General features: G+C 42.2%; 1 protein-coding gene across 1 annotated transcript in view; it reads right to left on the reverse strand.

The window, feature by feature from the left end:
* Positions 1 to 9470: 9470 nt before the first annotated feature.
* Positions 9471 to 24918, reverse strand: part of SLC25A36 (solute carrier family 25 member 36) — a 49568-nt gene continuing 34120 nt past the window's right edge. Inside the window, exons 5-7 of the mRNA XM_040428019.1 lie at positions 17227 to 17293; positions 14561 to 14850; positions 9471 to 11880 (exon numbers count right to left, since the gene is read on the reverse strand). Coding sequence (XP_040283953.1) covers positions 11687 to 11880; positions 14561 to 14850; positions 17227 to 17293 — 551 coding nt within the window. The 3' untranslated portion in view covers positions 9471 to 11686. The remainder of the gene's footprint in view (positions 11881 to 14560; positions 14851 to 17226; positions 17294 to 24918) is intronic.

The following is a 24918-nucleotide window of genomic DNA, read 5'->3' on the forward strand; positions in this document are numbered from 1 at the left end:
GTTTCGTGTTGAGTGATGTCCTCAATTGAATGATCACCATAGCTCTCATCAAAATGTCCTTTTTGTATTGTAGGAAATTTTGATGAGAGCTATGGTGATCATTCAATAACGAAGGCACGCCGAAACGCGCGTTGGGGTAGCGCCATCCTGGTTTGGGTACACTGAGCTCTCCTGGGTAAGTCTCCTTTCATCAAGTTCCTTGGTATTTTTGCCTTTAAGCAGTTTTCACATTCTTGTCCCTATTTTTGTGGGCAGTATATAGCTTGACACTGTGTTTTCTCAGGACTGCTGCGAACAATCTGCAGATTTTTGTTTTTTATGTATATACTGATGTAACATACGAGACTTATCCCCATTTAATATATGCTAAACAACAAGTCTTTATATTATAATATGAATATGTAGCCTGTGTCCCACTAGGATGGTGTCTTTTTTTGCTGCTACCTTCTTTTTAAGTGACAACGTCTTTTATATATGTATTAATAAAATATTTTTCGTACTGGTACTTTGTGAGCTCCGATTTTTCTAGGTTTTGTGTTTTGGTTCAGGAGCTGGTACCTTTCACCTTTTCAATAGTTGGCCCCCTCATTTTGCCGCAATATACACTCACCTAAAGAATTATTAGGAACACCATACTAATACGGTGTTGGACCCCCTTTTGCCTTCAGAACTGCCTTAGTGACCAAGCCTGTTTGGGCCTTTATGACCAAGCGTTTTTCTTCCTTTTTTTATGGTCTCGTTCCAAGAGCTATAACTTTTTTATTTTTTCATCTATATAGCTTTATGAGGGCTTGTTTTTTACGGGACAAGTTGTAGTTTTTAATGGCGCCATTTTGGGGTACACATAACTTTCTGATTAACTTTTATTAACTCTTTCTGGGAAAGAGATGGGGAAAAATAGCAATACTGCCACTGCGTTTTTACATTATACATTTTTGGTGTTCATTTTTCGGTAGAAATAACATAATATCTTTATTCTCTGGGTCAATACGATTACAGTGATACTAAATACTTATAATTTTGTTTACGCTTTACTACTTCTTTTTGCAATAAAACACCTTTTATTAACCAAAAAAATGATTTTGCATTGCCACTTCACAAGACCCATAACTTTTTTTTATTTTTTATATGGAATTGTGTGAGGGCTTGATTTTTGAAAGTCGACTTGTATTTTTCATTGGTATGATTTTGGAGTAAATACCGCTTTTTGATCGCTTGTTATTACGTTTTTTTTCGGTGGAAGCTAAGAATAAATTCGAAATTCTGTCTTTTTTTTTTTTTTATGGCGTTCACCATAGGGGATAATTTATGTAATATTTATGTAGTCCCGGTCGTTATGGACGCGGCAATACCAAACATATGCGGGATATTTTCTTTTTGCAATTTTTTTCATTGAAAAGCGGATTTTCAATGGAAAAAAAAAGCATATTTTTTTATTTTATGGAATTTTTTTTATTTAATAAATGTGTATTTTTTTTCTATTTTTTTTACTACTTAATAGTCCCACAAGGGGACTATAATATACAGTATTTTGATTGCTTTTAAAAATTAATGCATTATCTCTATAATGCATTGCATTTCAATAGCAATGCTATTCAAACATTGACCAGCAGGCTGCGCCAGAGAGGCACAGCCTGCTGGAGGTAACGGAAGACAGGCTCGGGGCCCTGATCGGAAGCAAGGTAAGCTTCCCAGCACATCAGCACCCCGCAATCGCATTTTCGGGGTGCTGATGGGAGACAGAGGGAGTCCGCTCCCTCTGTCACCACTTTACATGCAGTGGGCGCCATTGCGCCCGGCATGTAAAGGGTTAAACACCCCGGATCGGCACTCCTGCCGGTCCGGGCTGTGAGAGCCAGGTCCGCGCTCCCTGCTGCATGGGGGAGCCGTGCAGCGCTTAAACTGGGCCGCCGTAAAAACGCGGCGGCCCAGCCTAAGGCCCCTTAGTGACCGCCGTAAAAACACGTATGGGTGGTCACTAAGGGGTTAATTCTACATGGCATTGATTCAAGGTGCTGATAGCATTCTTTAGAAATGTTGGCCCATATTGATAGGATAGCATCTTGCAGTTGATGGAGATTTGAGGGATGCACATCCAGGGCACGAAGCTCCCGTTCCACCACATCCCAAAGATGCTCTATTGGGTTGAGATCTGGTGACTGTGGGGGCCATTTTAGTACAGTGAACTCATTGTCATGTTCAAGAAACCAATTTGAAATGATTCGAGCTTTGTGACATGGTGCATTATCCTGCTGGAAGTAGCCATCAGAGGATGGATACATGTTCTCATTCTGTTTACGCCAAATTCGGACTCTACCATTTGAATGTCTCAACAGAAATCGAGACTCATCAGACCAGGCAACATTTTTCCAGTCTTCAACAGTCCAATTTTGGTAAGCTCGTGCAGATTGTAGCCTCTTTTTCCTATTTGTAGTGGAGATGAGTGGTACCCGGTGGGGTCTTCTGCTGTTGTAGCCCATCCGCCTCAAGGTTGTGCGTGTTGTGGCTTCACAAATGCTTTGCTGCATACCTCGGTTGTAACGAGTGGTTATTTCAGTCAATGTTGCTCTTCTATCAGCTTGAATCAGACAGCCCATTCTCCTCTGACCTCTAGCATCCACAAGGCATTTTTGCCCACAGGACTGCCGCATACTGGATGTTTTTCCCTTTTCACACCATTCTTTGTAAACCCTAGAAATGGTTGTGCGTGAAAATCCCAGTAACTGAGCAGATTGTGAAATACTCAGACCGGCCCGTCTGGCACCAACAACCATGCCACGCTCAAAATTGCTTAAATCACCTTTCTTTCCCATTCTGACATTCAGTTTGGAGTTCAGGAGATTGTCTTGACCAGGACCACACCCCTAAATGCATTGAAGCAACTGCCATGTGATTGGTTGACTAGATAATTGCATTAATGAGAAATAGAACAGGTGTTCCTAATAATTCTTTAGGTGAGTGTATATTGTATACACTAATTGTAGTTCGGGCATGTGGGCCACTTTTTCTCTTGTTTTTGTCGGTGCGGCATAAGCTGTTTATTAAACGCTTATACAAGTAGTGCCCCCGACAGAGTGGAGAGGGTGTCAGCAGTAAGTTTGTGTTGACGTCCCTGATTATGTTGCCCTCATCCCCCTCTTGCTCCTCCTCTCACCTGTGTAGAAAAACCACCTATTTCGCTACACATTGCTTGTGCTCCAATATCCTCCTCCTCCTCCAGTTCAACCCCCACAGGGATCACGCGGCTGTGAGATGTAGGCGCCATGTCTCTAGTCCCCTGACCAGCCATATTTACCAGCATCTTTTCCAGGATATGAATCAGTGGAATGACATTGTTCCTCCTCTAGTCCTGTCGACTGACATAGTGGCCTCCTCAAAGTTCACGAGCAAACAGCAGGTGTCACACATAAGCTGCCACTGGCTAACATCAAAGTTACACAGGGGAGTACCTCTGTCCGATTGGATCATCAAGAAATCGTTTATGGTCTTTCTCTGTTCGTATAGTCGGTCCATCATATGGAGGGTGAAATTCCAACAGGTGAAAGCGTCGCATATCAGCCTATGTTGGGGGGACGCCGTTCTGCCGCTGCAGCTCAAGGAGGGTGTGCTTGGTGGTGTACGAGTGGCTGAAGTACATGCCATTTTTAGGATGTCCTGCAGATGGACGCATGGCTCAGCCCTCCTTGACGCAGCGCCGACACCATGTTCTTCCTGTTGCCAGTCACCATAGTTCAGATTTTGAGTTATCACGGAGAAAGCCAGGAATTGATTTCTTGATGAAAGACACGGAGCAGTTCCTCCCCTGTGTGACTCAGTTCGCCCAGGCAAACGAGGTGTAGAACAGAGTGACACCACCATGCCTTGCACATGTGGTATGCTGGAGGAGCACTGTGAATTGTCCCTGCAGTGAAGGCTGAGGACACAGTGGAGGCAGACATTGTCGCAGGACCAACGGCGTGAGAACACGGAGGAGGAAGCGGCTTCACCTGGCCAATTTGCTGGTGTGGCTGGGCAGGAACCACATTTACCCAATGGACGGTAAAGAACATATATTGTCCTTGACCTTAGTTATAGCTACCGACCAATTTTCCCAAAAAAGGCAGTTTCATAAAATATTTTACCACTGAATTGACAATTGACTCAATTACTCAGTCCCTACAGAAGAAAGTCGACATTTACCTACCAATTTTGCCCAAAAAGGCTGTATCACAAAAAAATTTCACCACTGAATGACAATGTAAATTCACAGCAGAACGGCTAATAACACGTACTTATTTTTCCCATTAACACACCCCAACAATGGCTGTATAAAAATGTCGGTTCACTGCAGACTGGCTAATAATAAGTATTCTTTTTCCTATTAATACACCCCCAAAAAATTAATATAGCAATCACAATTTACCACAGAATGGCTAATAGGACTACGTATCTATCCTATTAATACACCCAGTAAATGGCTGTAGTACAATGGATCTTCACCGCTGAACGGCAAATAATATTTTTTTTTTGCCACTAATACGCCAAAAAGGCCTAATTTTCTCACTTCACCACACAACAGCTAATAAGCCCTTTTTCTTTTTCCCCCACTAATACACACAAAAAAAAAGACTTTAGAACATATAACTGCGGTCGTTAACGGCAATTTTTTTTTTTTGCCACTAATACACGCCAAAAAGGGCTGTAATTTTCTCACTTCAACACACAACGGCTAATAAGCCCTTTTTCTTTTTCCCCACTAATACAAGCAAAAAAAGGGCTTTAGAACACATATATATAACTGCACCGCACAAGGGCTAATAAGACCCCAATAACAAGAACGGTTTGCTGGAATTACAGAGGTATCATCTATTGCAAACCTGAAATGAGCAGCAGTATAATGGCAATTTGGATCCGCAGTCAGTGCAGTAAGGTGTAATAGGATTGTTCCTATTACCCAGGCTGTAAACAGCAGTGATAAGTTGCATACGGCAATGCCAGATCCGGAACAGCCTCCTGGAAACATTCACCGAAGGTGTGACTGTGCCCTAACTAGGAGACTCCTTGCAACAAAATGGCAGGTTATCCACACAACTCAGCCCCCTCCTCCAATACTTCCTGACTTACATGCACTAGTCTGAGAGAAGGGAGAAGTACGGTAGGTGGAAGTAGACATGGCTGCAGCCTGAGCGAACAATGCACTGCTTTTCTATTTTTTATGGTCTGCAATTGCGATATCTGATATCAACAAATAACAAAGACACATAAGGAGATAATGTTAATCTTGTAGTTAGCTTAGAATGGACCCTAAATTATGTTCTCTGGCGGACAGAATGGGGGACATTTATCAATAATGGCGTAATTTGCACCAAAAAATACTAACATTGCAAATCAAAAGTGCCGATTTGTTTCACCTCAAAATGTGACTTTTTTTAAATATAAACTTAATTATTCGCCTATTTCTCTTGATTTGTGACATTTTAACACCAATAGAACGTAAATGCGACTTTTTTTAAAACAGAAATGCTCCATTTCAGTCAACCCTGACAGACCACATTTGTGACTTTTGAAGCATATTTGCGACATTTCCACTGGTAAATTGCAACTTCTTTCTCAGACTTCTCAGGTTTTCTTTTTGTTGAATGTCAATTCACTGAAAAAACCCTGGTGTTTAGGTCATTTATATTAGGTAAGTGTTTAAACAGGATGCATATATTTTTATCTATCACTTATTCCCACGACCAGTTGGTTTTTATTTTCATAAATGCGGCTTTTTAAAAAAAAATAAAAATTTGCATCGTTCTACTTTTTACAAACACACCACCACATGAGCTGGCTTAATTGTCTGCAACAATTTGAGCCATTTCTGCCGACAAGAGGATGATAAATTTGATATCCCCATCTACTTAAAATTCTGGAGAAAAGTTGATATATTTGGCGCTAATCAAAATGCCATTCTTTTTGGCACATTTTATGCAATAATTCTGGTGCAACATGCTTAGTGAATGTCCCCCAATGTCTTTGACAGATGATAGCAAATTATTTAGTGCTCCATACAGTCAACACGGACAAGTTTTTGTTTTTAAAGACTCTTGCAGGAACTGTTCACTAAAAACATTAAAATACAGTCAGTCCAGTGGAGCCGCGGTCAGCCTGGAAGATCCAGCAGAAACATGGACCATGTTTCCAAGGCTGATCACTGTAGTGTGCATGAGCCCTTAGGCAGAAGTATTTAGATGGATCTAGAAACGTCTGCCAAATTGTATGTAAAAATGATGAACAAGACAGGTAAAAACCTTGTGTAATACATGTGATCTACAGTTCATTAAATACCTAGTCAGTCGTGTTAGTCAGTCTGCTCATCCACCTGTCCTACCAAGGGTGGAACAGTCTGACGGAACTAATAAATCTAGTGTAAAACCAGCCTTAGGGTACTTTCACACTACCGTCGCTGGATTCCGGCAGGCAGATGGATCCGGATCAGTCTCACAAATGTATTGCGATACCGGATCAGTCTCCAGTTGTCATCCGGAAAAACGGGTCCATTATTTATCTTTTTAGGGCCAGATCCGGCATTAATGCATTTCAATGTAAAATAATGCCAGATTCGGCAATTGTTCCTGAATTTTGGACGCAGCATGGTATTTTCTTCGTCCAAAAACCGTACAGTGACTGAACTGAAGACATCCTGATGCATACTGAACGGATTGCTCTACATTCAGAATGCATTAGGATAAGGGTGCTTTCACACTTGCAGCAGAGGATTCAGACAGGCAGTTCTGTCCCTGGCAATCCAGACACAAATGGATGCACTTGTGAGACGGATGCGGATCCGTCTGACAAATCCATTACAATACCGGACCCGTCTTTCCAGTTGTCATCCGGAAAAACGGATCCGGTATTTATTTTCTTTTTTAAAAAGGTCTGCGCATGCGCAGATCCGGAAACCGGATCAGTTTTTCTGGAACACTTAGTACCGGATCCGGCATTACCGTAATACATTTCAATGGAAAGTAATGCCGGATCCGGCATTCCGGCAAGTGTTCAGGATTTTTGGCCGGAGAAAAAACTGCAGCATGCTGCGGTATTTTCTCTGGCCAAAAAACGTAAGAGGGACTGAACTGAATGCTCTCCATTCAAAATGCATTAGGATAAAACTGATCAGTTTTTTTCCCGGTATTGAGCCCCTGTGACGGAACTCCATACCGGAAAAGAAAAATGCTAGTATGAAAAGTACCCTTAGGCAGCTTTTTGTGCTGTATTTCAAAATTCCCAACGGACCTCTGGAGTTTTTTTTTTTTTTAATGCAGCAAAAACTGAATTGATGTAGGGAATATAGATTTGTGTACAAACATTTTTTTCTTAAGGCAGAAAACAATTTTTTTTTTTTGTGTGAAAAAAATCCCCCCAAAAAGGTAACTTAGAAATGGAATTAATGCCCCTCAACAGTTAATCATTTGAAGGACAGCACCAATTAAACATGTACTATTTTATTCCTTGTTACAGTATGGTTTCTACTAGGGATGAGCGAACTTCCTGTCTGCAAGTTTGGGTTTGGGGTGAATTCCGTTATCACAAAACAGAATGCCTCTTTAAAGGCTTCCATGGTGCATTCAGTCACAGAATTCAGTTATATCCTTTGATAACGGAATTCACCCAGAACCCAAACTTGCAAACTGTAAGTTCGCTCATCCCTAGTTTCTAGGGGGTGACCCATGAAAAAGTAGCCCGCCTCCAGCGATACTATGACAAGATGAACGAGCAAGTGGATTAATTTTTTTAATTACCCACAAGTCACAATAGATGCTGACAGTGGTCTCCGTTCACATCTATGCAGCTTTGGGCACGTCGGATTATGTTGGCCGATGCTTCCTGCAGATCTTCAGCAGTGATGCTGCAGAAGAAAAAATGTCCTGCTTTTTCCAACAAGATGGTGCAACATGCCGCACCTCAGGGAACTCACTGGCACGGGTTCATGAACTGTTTACGGAGGAGTGAACTTTGAGCAAGGGGTTATGGCCACCACGTTCCCACAGTGTAGTCCACATGTGAATTTTATTTGTGGGGAAATGTGAAACAGAAAGTGTCCGCTAACAATCCAGATCCCCTGGATGAACTCAAGGACAACATCACAAACACCATCCGCAGCATCACAAGCAGTATCAGCCGACATAATCCGACGTGCCCAAAAAAACTTTCAGCATCTTTGTGACTTGGGGGTAATAAAAAATAATAATAATAAACCCATTCATTCATCTTGTCATACTATCGCTGGAGGTTGACTACTTTTCGTGGGTCACCCTGTACATTATTGCAGCTTGTGGCTGCTACTTCCATAACAGTTCATTCACATTAGTCCTACCATGAAACTGAATTTCACAAATAAGTGACAAGACAATCGTTTTGCTGTGATGTTGATTGCCGAACCCTAGGAAGATATCAGGTTAGCATTCAAGGCTCTACTGTCCCCGAATTTGGCAGCATGCCAATTCAATGGAGGTCAAAAGCACAAATGCCCGATCTTTAGGGCTCATACGTAGGGGCCACATAAACCCATAGAAGTTCATAGACATAAGATGACAATCGTACAATTCTATGTGGATACGGTATCTCCATAGGCCCCAGTTTCATATGAAATACCAAAAGGAAAAAAAATAAACACAGCATGCACCATCAGATGCAGAAATCTTGAGCTTTCTTGCATTTCTTCTGGGGTATGAATACCTGGAATTGCACAGAGGAGAAATACATGGCCATGACTCAGCCATATACATCACTCATTGTACTATTGTATGGGACCTGTGGATCATAAAAAGAGTATATGGATGTGTACCAGGATTATGCTTAATAAATCTTGGAGGAGTTGATACATGGTGTTAACCAACCAAGTAAATACCAAGCTGGAAAGCAGATACAACACAATTTTCTTTATTAATAATGAACTCTTGTTACAGTATGAAAAGAGACAAGCAAGAATATTCGGAGTCTCTCATCTGCTTGGAATAAAAGCTTTGAAGATGGAATAAGGATGGATCAAGCAGTGCAAACAATGCATTTACAGTCTTCAACCATATTGCAAATGTTTAGGGTATAACCTGGCTATTGTTTCTGACCACACTTTGGAAGTGTCCAACATGGTGCATCTGGAATAGATTTAAAAACTAAATGCAGCAAGGACTGAGCTTAAATATGTTCTACAGGATAAGGCTCCATTCACACGTCCGCAAATGGGTCCGCATCCGTTCCGCAATTTTGCGGAACGGGTGCGGACCCATTCATTTTCTATGGGGACGGAATGGATGCGGACAGCGCACAGTGTGCTGTCAGAATCCGCATTTGCGGAGCGCGGCCCCGATCTTCAGGTGCGCAAAAGATAGAACATGTCCTATTCTTGTCCGCAGCTTGCGGACAAGAATAGGCATTTCTATAGGGGTGCCGGGCGGGTGTGTTGCGGGTCCGCAACACACCACGGACGTGTGAATGGAGCCTTAGAAAAACATAGCTGCCATCTACCAAAAATAAATACTTGTTCTGGAATTGCAGCTAGGCTCCACTGATGTAAGCGGGGCTGCAACGACACACAACCTGCTGACCGATGTGGAGCAGTTTTTGAAAAAAACAGGCAGCCATGTTTCTCTAATCCTGTACAACCTCTTTAACCAGCATTTAAGGTTGGTCGATGATTTGATAATGGCTCCACAAAGTTGTCACTTTAATGGATGTATTCCAAAAACCATGGTACCCTCCTTGCACACGCTGCTACATGCCAGAGGGTACAAGGCCTAAAAGAAGGTAGATACTGCTGAACCCTATCGCAGCACCTTTCTAGACACTGTCCTAGTGAAAATGCTTAAAACTAATTCTAATTAATTTTTTTATCTGTACAGAGAAAACTTTAGCCCATGTATATACCCAGCATTTAGAAATAACTTTTGACCCTTGGAATAAATATTCTTTCACACCCAAGCGTTAGATCATGCTGCGGTAATGGGTGGTTTTATAGCAGGTGTTGTAATGCAGTGACTGATTTGCAGGTTGGGATCTGGACGGGGAACAGAAGGCCTATAGACTCATGGACAGACAGAGGTGAACCAGATAACTGGGAACTGTAAATCAAATACACACCGTATTAAACAGACAACTTTTTCTTCTTTGATAGTAAATTAAACTTCACAGCTTATCTGGACAATTTCGTATCAAGAAATGTATGGGGTGACTTAAATATCAGCTATACGGACTCTCAATATGAACTATTTCTAACGAGTGGCTATATATGTGATAGAATAAACACAAAGGCTCCTAAACAAGGTATGAAGTAATTTAAGACCCTCTGAATTCAAAAGGCGGATGGCGGGGTGCAATGCAGTGATAATAATGCATCAAGACAATCTTGAGCACCAAAAACCTTAAAGGGGTATGCCACCAATGTCAAACAGGTGGGGGACCTACACCTTTCTCTAGAACGGGGCTTCTAAAGTGAACGAGAGCACACCATGCAAGCAGTGTGCTCTCCATTCACTTCCATTGGAGTTCCGAAAATAGCCGAGCGTGCGCGCTCAGCTTTTTTTGGTTATCCTATAGAAATTAATGGAGACTGCACCGCAAAAGCATGGCCACCGCTCCATTCACTTTTATGGGATTGCCAGAAATAGCTGAGCCATTTACAGAGTTTCCACAGAAATGAAAAAAGATGGAGACGGCACAAGCGCCGTGCGCTCTTGTTCACTTTGGGGCCTCCATTCTAGAGCTAGTTGCAGGTGGGACCAACACTTGCCTGATATTGATGGCATATCCTAGCGGTATGTTACCAATGTCGGAAGGGAGACAACCCCTTTAATTGCTATTAAAAATCCCAAATACCTTATTGTGTGGAAGAAATTAGCAAGACATGAAATATCATTTTCGACACTGTAGGCCAGGAGGCTAAGCAGAGAAAAGGCAGCATCACAAGACCTCCTTTTGCATACTTTCACAGTACATAGTATATATATTGTCTTATTTTATTATATGCCAAGTGGAGTGTGACCTTTGCAGGGGTAAAGACCGTGAATGCAACAGTTAGTTGAAGAGGGCGTCTGATGAATGACGGAAGATGTGAACTAAAAAGGCCTTGCTTTGGGATGGGATGAAGTGCACACGGGGAGCTGATGCACAAACACCAGCAACTCAAGAAAACATACCCCAAAACATAATTACGGGTTGCAGAATACATAAATAAGAAATCTCTATAATAATTATTTCAAGCTGTTCATACATCTCTTTTGATGGAGAAACCTGATATACAGCAGGTAGGTAGACACGAGTTGTGAATGGCATATGCAGAGTATTTTGCTGGGATTACAGTATGCACAGGGATCAGAAGATCGTTCTAGCTCTGTACACTGTAAACCACAAGGATAAATGTGTACAACTCCAATCTCATCATCAATGTCATACTTTCAACAGCTCAATACATTGCACTGGTTAAAGGGGAAATGGCAATTCTGAAATGAATGAGGTTTCCCCAACATCACCCTCTGTCTATAAAATTGCACAAGCGGCCAAAGACCACACATAATGAAGGCGGCATGAGCACTTCCAGCAGCAGCTATAATAGACTCCGTGATGGAGTATTTGCTTGTTGTCACCATTTTTCAGAAGGTGCTCTGTGGTCCACGTATGCTCCTTTGGTCTCCCATCTTCTTCACAGACAAGACAGCACACCGGGTTGCTATCCATTGAGTAGATAGACGACGACTTCATAGGTGCACATCATTATCGCTGTGTTAGGAATCTGTCTAACCAGGTGCGTGGTGAGACCACGGTACAAGGAACCATAACCTTCTTCCTTCACAACTAATGAGAGTGTCTGGAAGAAAGATCTGTATTTTGTCCCCTCTTCCCGTAGCCTCGTCCGTACGACCTCTGTACAAACGAGAAGAAAAGGAAAATTTTAATATTATAACAGGAAGTTCATCAACACAAAGTAACAGATTGTAACATGGTCTAATTGTCAACTTTAATCATTATGCCGTTTCTGTTCTGATTAATTTCTTGATATTTCTTCATAGCTCACGAGTTACCGGCACAAAGTTTTTATTAAACTCGATAATAAAGACAGTCATTTCTTAAGCTCCCTCTAGTGGTGTCAGCAGATAGCGAGAATTGTATAAATTAAGTAGAATTACAGAGGAATTTCAGCCCTTTATAAAAAATTGAGTTTCAAATGCCATAAAGATATAGTAATAAAGCACAGTCCTAAAAAAACAAAACATGGCATTCAGGCGTAAAAGTACATTGCAAAGATGTCCTCTACCCAAGTGCAGTTAGAGTACAGCCTGACTTTAGTCCTGTGCCAACTGGGACTTAAAGGGTCATTCCCATCTCAGCCTTTCATGGCCAGGGTGGGACTAACCTAAGTAAGTGCCTGCAAGGAATAGGTATAGTTACAAAAATGGCTGAATGGATTGTGGTCCGCCGTTACGGTCGCTCCCACTGCAGTGAAAGACCCTGCGTCCACAGCACGACAATTTCCATAACTCAGAGTCATGGAAACAGTGGAGATGTGAATACCACTATAAATTAACCCATTTCCGACATTCGCAGTACATGTTCAGCGGATGTCAGGTCTTTAAAGATGGCACCAGCTCCAGAGTGGAGCAAGCTCCATAACTACCGGGTGCCTGCCGTTTCATACAGCAGACATCCAGGGCCAATGTCTGCGATCAATGTTAATGTCGATCACAGACTTTTAACCCCCTCAGATGACACAGTCAAATGTGACCACAGCATCTGAAAGGCAAAAAACTAACAAACTCAGAAGTGAGCACTTTCCGGGTTGAGATCAAGGAAGGCATTCCTTTGCAGTAATAAACCAGAACCTGTACTAGGCTTCTAGGCCTATTACTGGTATATTTCAATTCAGCACTGCATTGAAATATACCAATATCTTTGTATATTGTAATGGATTAAATTCCATTACTTTATACAAATTAGAAAATGACTGCATGTTTGGGTCCACTTGGAGGCCCCAAAAATGTAAAAAAAAAAAAAATAAATAAAAAAAAAAAAAGGTAGGGACACTAAACCGTCATGTGCACAAAATCAGGATTTTTTTTTTTAGGCCCGGTCACGAAAGGGTTAAAATAAAAAAAAATTAATCATAGTTATCGCTGCATCCGAAAACATCCATATATTAAAAATAAATAAATAAATAAATAAATAAATAAATATGCACCCCACGTGGTGAGTGACTTTAAGGAAAAAATCAATATGGCTAATTTGCCGGTTTTTTATTGCTTCTTCTCCACCAATAAAATTTATAAAAAGTAATCAAAAAGTCATACACATCCCACATACAAATGGTATCAATGATACAGATCGTCCAGCAGAAAATGAGCCCTCACACATCTTTGTAGAAGAGTTCAGCAAAGAAAAAAAAACTAATTTTGTTTTTCTCCAAAGTTTTAATTTATTAATTAAAACACAAGAAAAACTACATAAATGTGGTAGTGTTGTAATCGTAATGACCCAGAGAACGGAGTAAAAGGTCAGTTTTACCAAATAGTGAACACTATAAAAACTAAAACCCGTAAAACAGTGGTGCAATTAAAAATTTTTCCAATTCCTCCAGATTAGATATTTTTTTATAGCTTCCCACTACATCATATGCAATATTAAATGGAGCCATTAAAAAGTGCAACAAGCCCTCATATGGCTATGGGAACGGAAAAAACTAAAAAAAACTAAAAAAAAAAGTTATGGCTCTGGGAAAGCAGGGAGTAAAAAACGAAAAATGGTTATTATGCTTAATAACGGGTATTTGAGCCTCCTTTCAGTCGTATAGTTTTCCCCAATAAACTTATCCTTTCGCTCTAATATTCTAACCACTTACATAGATCAATAAATGAAGAAACACCGCTGCACTCTTTTGCAAATCCTTTGTGTGGTTACCCAAACATAGCGGGGTTTCGTCTCTAATACAAGACTTGTATAGTCTAAACGTCGCTATGTTCAGCTAAGAAACCACACAAAGGATTTGCAAAAGAGTGCAGCGGTTTTTCTTCATTTATTATTGATACCTGGGACCGATGAACCAGGGCCCAACATTGCGAGCACCACATACGGAATAAATAGATTCACGGTGGTGGATGTAGGGTGTGCTACTGATGTATGATGCATCATAACATTCAGACATATAAAGTGTCATTCGATTCCAACATCTCCTTCTTTTATTCTGCCAGTGTACTTTCACTAACGTGACCTTCGATGACATTTTTAGGACTTCTCAGATGTTATAAATGAATTCCATTTGCAACCTCTCATTTTTGCCTCTGATACCCTTTCTTTGTCTTCTTGCAGGTTGGTAATCATATGGGCCATAACTACTGGATGATTAATAGTCAATCCACCTAACATCTCATGTCTTTAGCAGAACTGAATAACGTCTTAAGAACATAAAGAAAATAAAAGGATTCTTCTACTTTGGTTATGTTTGCGTTTCACAACATGTTCAAAGATGGCCACAGGGAGGCAGTGTTTAGCTAGACTGTTAGTACGAGACATAGAACTGAAGCAGCAGATTACGCCGTGTACGTTTGCTCACCATGAGGGTAGGCTATTGAGGTGGCACATGTCTTGGAGGTTGCTGCTGCCATCATGAGTCCTGCAAAGTCAGAAGCTTCTTTCGCAGACTCGTCATCATCATCAATAGTTGATGCAATCTTATGTTCCAGCAATTTGCGTTTAATACTTTCGTAAATAACAAAGTGGATAACAGTTTCAGAGATGCCGGCATAGGAGGCAGACATGCCTCTGTAAAAACCCTTCAAGCCATCTGTCTTGTACACTTTGCGGATGCACTCCAAAGCGCTCATCCGTCTTTCACCTCGGTCTCTATAAAATAAAATTAAAAAATAAATAAAAAAAATTAGAGAAATATGCAAGTTAAATTACAACTAGAAGCAAATCACGCTGAAGAACCGCAGGCGATACTTCCCCACACCATTGTAGGATCCCCGATTTCCCCAAGGTATTCATTTCGTACCTGGACCTTTATGATCAAGAAGCTGGCAGTAAAAGCTGCTGTTACGGTGATTGACACCATGAGAAAAGCAGAGTACTTTCTGACTGGTCCACCAGTGCCTACGAGATAATTAAACCTTTTGGGTATGCTCACACATAGTGGATATGCTGCGGATTTCGTGTCGCAGAAGTGAGACCAGTACCAGTCAAGTGGATGAAATTTTACCAAATTTCATCCACACCTTGCTGAAAAATCTGCAGGGGGAAATAACCTGAGGTGCAGATTGCAAATCCAGATTTAGGCCTCATGCACACGACCTGTTTTGCGGTCGGCAAATCACTGACTGCGTCCGTGTGTGTTCCGCAATTTTCGGAACTGCACGGACAGCCATTGATATAACTGCCTATTCTTGTCCGCAAAACAGACAATAGGACAGGTTATTTTTTTTTGTGGACCACGGAACGGAGCAACAGATGCGGACAGCACAAGGAGTGCTGTCCGCATCTTTTGCGGCCTCTTTGTAGTGAATGGGTCTACATCCAAGCCACAAAAACTGCTCGGATACGGACCAAAACAACGGTCGTGTGCATGAGGCCTTATGCTGCACATTTCACCCTTTGCAATGTGTTTTTTGCTGGAGAAGTTATTGCCCCTAGTGCATCTCCTCCATAAAAATAAAAAAATCATATCCATGCGTTCGATTCAAGCAAATACTTTTCATGCCTTTAACCTCAGGCAATTTCTGCTTCCATGTACAATGCATTCATAAAGTCTTTCACTTTTTTCTACATTTTGTTATGTTATCAGGTTTTCTCCATCATTCCACACTCCATAATGAGAACGAGAAAACAGTTTGAAATCTTTGTTCATTTTTTGAAAAGGAAAAACTAATGTCTTGCATTGACATAAGTATTCAGATTCTTTACTCAGCACTTAGTTGAAGCCCCTTTGGCAGCAATTACAGCCCCCAGTCTTCTTGGGGATGATGCCACAAGGTGTGCACACTTGACTTTGGGAATTTTCTGCCATTGTTCTCTGCAGATCCTCTCAGACTCTGTCAGGTTGGATGGGGACCATCAGTGGACAGCCATTTTCAGGTCTCTCCAGAGATGTTTCATTAGGTTCAAGTCAGGGTTCTAGCTGGGCCATTCAAGGACACTCACAGTTGTCCCCAAGCTACTCCTGTGTTGTATTGGCTGTGTGCCTAATGTCACTGTCTTAATGAAAGGTAAACATTCACCCAAGTCTGTGGTCCAGAGCTCTCTGGATGCAAGTTTAATTAAGAATATCTCTGTACTTTGCTCCATTCAACTTTCTCTCAACCGTGACCAGTCTTCCTGTCCCAGCCACTAAATAGCTACCCCACAGAATGACCACCATGCTTCAATGTAGGCATGGTAATGGGCAGGTGATGAGTGCCTGGTTTCCTCCAGACATGACGCTTGGAATTGGAGCTGAAAATTTCAATCTTCGTTTTATCAGACCAGAGAATCTTGTTCGAGAGTCCCATTTATCTGCTTTTTTGCAAACTCCGGCCAGACTTTCATTTTTTATTTTTTTTAAAGTGATGAGAAGTTTTATTCTGGCTACTCTGCCATAAATCCCGCTTAATTTGGTGGGATGGTTAACTCTGGGAAGATTTCTGGTTGCTCCAAACTTCTTCCATTTATGAATTATGGAGGCCACTGTACTCTTGGGAACTTTCGTTGCAGCAGACATTTTTGTACGCTTCTCCAGATCTGTGCCTCCACACAATCCTGTCTCTGAACTATACAGGCATCTCTTTTCTCCTCATGGCTTCGTCTTTGCTCTGATATGCATTGTCAGCTGTGAGACCTAATATAGAGAGGGCTGTTTCTTTCCAAATCATGTCCAATCAACTGAGTTAACTACAGGTGGACTCCAATCAAGGAGTAGCAACATCTCAAAAGATGATAGCAAAGGGCCTCAATACTTATTTCCAAGCAAAATTTTAGTTTAGACTTTTTAATAAATTAGCAAAGATTAGAAAAATTCTGTTTTCGCTTTCTCATTATGGGGTACTAAGTGCACAAGGCCACAACACAACAAAATGTAAAAAAAAAAGTGAATGGGTCTGAAGACTTTCTGAATGCATTATATTTTGAAGACTTTTCCAAAAAGTACCAATCACGTTTTAATTCAAGCTTCCACTATCAGTACCGAAGCTAAAGAGGGTATAATACATCCTTACTAAGTGACATTTGTAGCTAGGCAGCTAATCTTACCTTGCATCCAGCTGCAGCCGTGTTTTTATTAGCCAGACGGGATTGGTGGCCGTTATTGCAGTAAAGCCTAAATGAATGACACTAAATCATTATTCCATATTAATCCAAAACTAACCAGTCAGAGATCACAACATGCAATAATGACGTGAAAGAGATTCTACAGAGCTTCAGAAGAAAGGGACAAGAAAGGTTTAAGGCTAGGGGATGCAAAGTTCTCAGTCTAACAATAAATCTACTTCTATACTAACCCCCGTTAAGGACCCACCACCCGACAGTAAAAGTGTGACCTTATCTACTATGCGGTATTCTTACAAAATAACAATCATTCTAAAACTTGTAACAAAGTCGTAAGACAAAGCTACAACTGTACACGACTCTAGGCAGGAATGTGTTGCTTCAACTGGGATATTTTAGAGCGGTGGTCTCTCAGCAAGTGGCATTTACCATGTAGACAAAGTTAAAGGGGTTGTCCGGGTTCAGAGCTGAACCCGGACATACCCTTATTTTTACCCAGGCAGCCCCCTTGATGTTGGCATAGGAACATCTTATGCTCCGATGCGCTCCCTTGCCCTGCACTAGATTGCACAGGGCACGGGCTCTTTTGTTTACAATAACACACTACCGGGCGGAAGCTTCCACCCGGCAGTGTGTTCAGTGACGTCACCGTCTCTGATGGGCGTGCTTTAGCGCTGCCCAAGCCGTTTTACTGGCTAGGGCAGTGCTAAAGCCCGCCCATCAGTGCAGGTGACGTCACTGGGCTTCCTGGCAGCCCCATGGAGAGCCCGGTACGTCACCGGAACTCTTGAAAATGCCTTTGCCCTGCTCCGATGCTCAAGTCAGGGGGGCTGCCTGAGTGAAAATGGAGGTATGTCCAGGTTCAGCTCTGAATCCGGACAACCCCTTTAATACAAGGCACTTACTAATGTATTGTGATTGTCCATATTGCCTCCCTTGCACTCCTCGTATTCAGGGGTTATGACCACCCTGCAATCCAGCAGTAGTTGCTATGCTTGCACACTACAGGGAAAGGCACTGGCCTATGCGCACTCCCGTGGTCCCAGCCACCAGAGAGAGAGTGCAAAAATGTATCAAGCCAGAAAAGGAGACAATATGGGCAAAAACAATACATTAGTAAGGGTCTTGTATTAACTTTCTCTACATGGTAAATGACATTTGCTGAAGTGAGACTACCCGTTCAAGTTATTTAAAAAACTTTCAAGGGCAATATAAAAATTCTAAAAATTTTTTTTTTTTTTTAAATTTAATCTTTATCTGGATCCAAGAAATTCTATGTCAATGATGCATTATCCGATTGACCTTCTGGTCTTTGTGCCATCTCTTCTAGTCCTCACTCCTGCAGGGCAGTGTTGGCATCAGCATCATCAATATAGATCAACATGATGCTGCCCGCTGGGAGCAGAGGATTGAAGGTACTGTCACAGGAACATGGAGAGTCACTTTAGATACAACCTTAAATCTTCAAAGTGAGATTTCTAAAGACCCAAATAAAGGATTAAACAAATACAACCAAAAAGGGACTTATACTGCCCTTATATTAAAAGTTCTCAACGTGTACTACTCCAGTAAGGGGGGGGGGGGGGGTATAGAAGTAATGAAAGGTAGTAAACTGTTAAATGATACCATGGTAGCTGAGGTTATAGTAAGCGTGAACTCTACCAGATATCCTGAGTGGAGATACATGGTAAAAGCTTAGAGTGGACAGTTTAGGAATACTCCCCTTCACCAGTCTAGCCATCCTACTGCTGCCCCATGACATGGCACACATGCTCTGCGTCTCCAGTACAGTATTAAGAAGAGTACAACAGAATAAAATGTGAAAGAAGATGACTTGTATGTGGTTATTTTTTAAGATCTGGCAATAATAATGCAATGTCCAGATCTAGAAAGAAATAAAGTGCGGTTCATGCAGTGCCAGAGTGACGGAGAAACAGAGACTCCATGGTGTTCATACACCAGACATAGCCACCATTCACACATCAAAGCATTCATGAAGACAGGCTGTAAACCAGATGATTTGGCCCATGAGGATGTTCTAGCCATAACCTAACATTTTAATACACTGCTCAAAAAAATAAAGGGAACACTTAAACAACACAATGTAACTCCAAGTCAATCACAGTTCTGTGAAATCAAAGTGTCCACTTAGGAAGCAACACTGAGTGACAATCAATTTCACATGCTGTTGTGCAAATGGGATAGACAACAGGTGGAAATTATAGGCAATTAGCAAGACACCCCCAATAAAAGAGTGGTTCTGCAGGTGGTGACTACAGACCACTTCTCAGTTCCTATGCTTCCTGGCTGATGTTTTGGTCACTTTTGAATGCTGGCGGTGCTTTCACTCTAGTGGTAGCATGAGACGGAGTCTACAACCCACACAAGTGGCTCAGGTAGTGCAGCTTATCCAGGGTGGCACATCAATGCGAGCTGTGGCAAGAAGGTTTGCTGTGTCTGTCAGCGTAGTGTCCAGAGCATGGAGGCGCTACCAGGAGACAGGCCAGTACATCCGGAGACGTGGAGGAGGCCGTAGGAGGGCAACAACCCAGCAGCAGGACCGCTACCTCCGCCTTTGTGCAAGGAGGAACAGAAGGAGCACTGCCAGAGCCCTGGAAAATGACCTCCAGCAGGCCACAAATGTGCATGTGTCTGCTCAAACAGTCAGAAACAGACTCCATGAGGGTGATATGAGGGCCCGACGTCCACAGGTGGGGGTTGTGCTTACAGCCCAACACCGTGCAGGACGTTTGGCATTTGCCAGAGAACACCAAGATTGGCAAATTCGCCACTGGCGCCCTGTGCTCTTCACAGATGAAAGCAGGTTCACACTGAGCACATGTGACAGACGTGACAGAGTCTTGAGACGCCGTGGAGAACGTTCTGCTGCCTGCAACATCCTCCAGCATGACCGGTTTGGCATTAGGTCAGTAATGGTGTGGGGTGGCATTTCTTTGGAGGGACACACAGCCCTCCATGTGCTCGCCAGAGGTAGCCTGACTGCCATTAGGTACCGAGATGAGATCCTCAGACCCCTTGTGAGACCATATGCTGGTGCGGTTGGCCCTGGGTTCCTCCTAATGCAAGACAATGCTAGACCTCATGTGGCTGGAGTGTGTCAGCAGTTCCTGCAAGACGAAGGCATTGATGCTATGGACTGGCCCGCCCGTTCCCCAGACCTGAATCCAATTGAGCACATCTGGGACATCATGTCTCGCTCTATCCACCAACGTCACGTTGCACCACAGACTGTCCAGGAGTTGGCAGATGCTTTAGTCCAGGTCTGGGAGGAGATCCCTCAGGAGACCATCCGCCACCTCATCAGGAGCATGCACAGGCGTTGTAGGGAGGTCATACAGGCACGTGGAGGCCACACACACTACTGAGCCTCATTTTGACTTGTTTTAAGGACATTACATCAAAGTTGAATCAGCCTGTAGTGTGTTTTTCCACTTTAATTTTGAGTGTGACTCCAAATCCAGACCTCCATGGGTTGAAAAATTTGATTTCCATTTTTTAATTTTTGTGTGATTTTGTTGTCAGCACATTCAACTATGTAAAGAACAAAAGTATTTCAGAAGAATATTTAATGAATTCAGATCTAGGATGTGTTATTTTTGTGTTCCCTTTATTTTTTTGAGCAGTGTATTTTAACTCCAGGGACAATCATTTTCTTTCTTATTAAAAAAATTGTGTGAAAATGCATGCTAGAGGCAGTAATTCCAGCGCCCACTGAGGCTTCTTCCTACTCTGGCTGTGCAGGGCTAGAGTTTTTATTATTTATTTTACCATTGGACTCAGTGGGGCAGATTTATAATGCGGGGGATTTTTAGACCGTTTTGCTGGAGTCTGCGCTGCTGTAAATTACGCCAAATTTACCAAACACTGCACAATGTCTGATAAATTTGGCACATCATTAAATGGGTTGTACCCTCAGGACAGGCCATCAATATCGGATAGCCAGGGGTCCGACAGCCTGTCACCCTGCCACTGTGTAGCAGATGGAGCTTGTAACTGCAGAGCTGCTCCTATTCACTTCAATGGGTGCAGAAAAGTGCACAATGACCGAGCTGTGGAGTTCCATTGCTGGAGCTACTCCTAAACAGCCGATTAGTGGGGGTGCAGGGTGTCAGACCCCCCACTTATATGATATTGATGGATAGGAAATCCATATTTAAACCCTGGAATATCCCTTTAAGGCCTCATGCACACGAATGTGTTTTCTTTCGGTGTCGGAAGTTACTCCGTGTGCATTCCGTTTACGTATGTCCGTATTTCCTTTCCGCAAAAAAAAAATAGAACATGCACCATTATTGTTCGCATTACGGACAAGGATAGTACTGTTCTATTAGGGGCCAGCTGTTCCGTTCCGCAAAATACTGAATGCACACGGACGTCATCCGTATTTTTTGGGGATCTGTTTTTTGCGGACTGCAAAATACATACGGTTGTGTGCATGAGGCTTAAGTCTGTCCTAGGACATTACAGTACTTTCTACACCACTACTTAAAAATATATATAAAAAATAAAGGTTGCTGTTGATAATTCTGGTTTCCATCAGCTCAAAAGGCTAAAACACAGCCACTTTTCCACCAGTTTTAAAAACTGGAATGAAAAAAAAGGTATAAAATGCAAGTATCGGAAGCAAGCACAAAAAGATGCAGAACCCTATTTTGCTACTTTTATGCCAGAATTCTGGAGTTCAAAAACTACCCCCAATAGGTGCCAAAATGGCACCATATGCATCATCTACCACTAAACAATGGGAAATCCTCCCGATGTATATGTACCCCCAATGGAGGAAATTAAGGTTTTCAGGATATCCTTAGTATTGCAAGGGTCAGTGCATCAGGAATTTACATGGATTCTCCCTCTACGGAATATGCCCCAAAATTAAGATTGGTTGGTGGCTAACTGAACTTGAGAAACACTGGTCTATAGGATACGGTGCACCAGCCTTTAGAGCACTTGTCAGTACTGACAGATTTACACCTCAAGAACTAAACCCATGTAGCTTTATTCTGGAACTGTGAAATTAGCCTGAGACACCCTTGCTCCTCACTTGGGCGAGAGATGGGCTGCACTGGGCTCCAGTTATTCAAAATGCTTACAGACATGTTATGGAGGTCTGTAGTTAATTGGTAAAATCACCTGCCAATATATATATTTTTACATTTTTTTTCCTCTATATAATGTATACGGGAGAAATTAAATATGCTCAGCCGTACCAAAACTGATCAATCACCACACCACAGTTCAGAAATCGCTGTTTGTTTTGCTGAGGTGTCCAAGATTATTCTCGGTCACAAAGTTGCACAATGAGTTTGCCCTGTAATGCTCGGACAAGATAATACATTTGTGATTTTGGCCCAGTGTCCAATGGGACTGAGCCCAGAACACACAAATATTAACTTTGATAATATCTTAAGCTGGCAAGCGGACTGAAAATGTCACCGTCCCCGATTGTCTGCAAATAAAACGCCGGCCAACGTGAAGCTGTAATGAGCTGTATAGCAGACATGGTGAGGCAATAGGGAGACCTTTTACAAGCGCACACATATATACTGGGATCTTTAAAGGACTCATTTTAAAAGTTTGTATTATCTACATTTTTCAAATAGTTGAATGCGACCTACTTAGAATTCTGTTTCGGTTATAGATCGTTGCTGCTGTAGTGTACATCAAGGAAACCTGTCAGGAGACTCATGCTGCCCGAACCACAGGCAGCATGAAATCCCAGCAGGCTCCTCTGTTACCCTGAAAGCTGCCTTGAACGTGCCAGGCATGGATGGAGAACCCTGCCAGGCTGTGCTAGACTAAGAAGGTTCTCCTTATACTCAAATAGGGAGGCATCTGTCAATCAAGCTAAGCCGGGAGGGGAGAAGCTGGCAGGGAGCTGCCTACATGATCGTTCTCCCCGGCTTTTTTTTTTTTTTTTTTTTTTTTTACACAAGGTTTTCTCTGAAACGCCACAGATTCAGAGGAACACAAAGCCGTTTGTAATAAAAGGAGCCTGCCAAAGATTTGATGCTGCCTGTGGCTGAGGAAGCGGTAAACTCCTGACAGGTTCCCTTTCAATTTCATAGACAGGGAATTAAAAAAAAAAACTGCTTCCCTCCAGCCCTTCTCCATAAGCTGCACTATTTCCGAAGAAACTACCCCTCCTTGCTGCGGTTTCCTCATGGTTTTTAATGTAAAAGGGGGGAGGGTTTGCAGATTTTTCACTGAAGGAACATCCTTAGGATTTGCCATCAATGAATAATTGGGTGGAGGTCCAACCTCCAAGACCTTCTCTCATTGGCAACCAGCAGTCAACATGTGCCGTGGCCCCTTCACTGTCATCCAGTCCATATGATTGTGTCAGTGACTAGCATTGCAGGCCAGCCTACGCAAGAGAGCAGAGCATTTGTACTGCAAACTAGGGGGGGGGGGGGGGGGAATGGGGAATCTCATAAAACTAAATGGCCTCACACCTTTGGATACTATATCCATTGTGCAACAAACTAACAAGGTGGCAGATGACCTATTTTAGGGGCTTAATGTGTTTTTTTCATATTACGTTGCCCAAAATTAGCTCATTGTCAGGTGACCCCATGTGAAAGGGCCAGTTGTTCAAAGCAAATAACCCCTTTAGGTCTCACGTACGTGACAGTATTTTCAGTCCGCGTCCAATCCACATTTTTTATGGACCCATTCATTTCAATGGGGCTGTAAAAGATGCGGACAGCACACCATGTGTCCACATCTGTATGTTTGTGCCACGGCCCCGCAAAAAAAATAATAATATATAGATCATGTCCTATTCTTGTCCGTTTTGTGGGATGTGTGGAACGGGAAAGTGCTAGAATGCACATGGACGGTATCTGCGCTTTGCAGCTTCACAATTTACGGATTGCAAAGCAGATACCTTCGAGAGCAGGAGACCTTAAGCAGTGCAAGGCCTAGAATAATTACTCCTATGGCCACAGAAGCAGAATTTGGTAGAACACCTCGTTACATGGGCACAAAGCATAAGGCTTGTTAAATTAGTGAATGGCTTAAAATACAAAAACAAATCTAATAAGGTAATTCATGTCAGTGTAATACAGCTATGTATATCACACGTCAATGAATGCATCAACACGACTTGCTAGAGGAACAGTCTATGCAATACTATGGACTGATGACTATGTACCATGCTTGCACGCACACACACACACAAAATAACTGCCAAAGTTCATACATCTGGATCACAATACAAAACTATCTGCATCTCCTAACATTTGTCAACTCTCTTTGTTTGATCCCCATATAAAGGCAATTACAATTCCAATGTGCTGTTCTTACGCTTTTGGCTGCAGAGAGAAGCTGGGTCAAGTACTCACGAGGGTTAACTTAGTCCATATTTCCGCAGGACGAGACCTGCAGGAGGCGAGCATGAGATGACACAATCTCGCGCCTTTCACAGTGGAAATGTACAGTAAACGCCTAAAATAGACACAGGCTTTTCTGTATCGCAACAACAAGCAGTGGTCCACAACATTGCGTACCAATGAAACCCACGGAAAGGATTTCACAAAATAAAATGTACAGACTTACAAAAAAGGGGGGAAAAAATTACTACAAGGTAAAAAAATAAATAAAATAAAAGTAAAATTATATAGAATGAAAATAAGGGGTTTATAAGGAAAACCAGAA

This window comes from Bufo bufo, chromosome 4, assembly GCF_905171765.1.
Source record: "Bufo bufo chromosome 4, aBufBuf1.1, whole genome shotgun sequence".
In the NCBI taxonomy this organism is placed as follows: domain Eukaryota; kingdom Metazoa; phylum Chordata; class Amphibia; order Anura; family Bufonidae; genus Bufo; species Bufo bufo.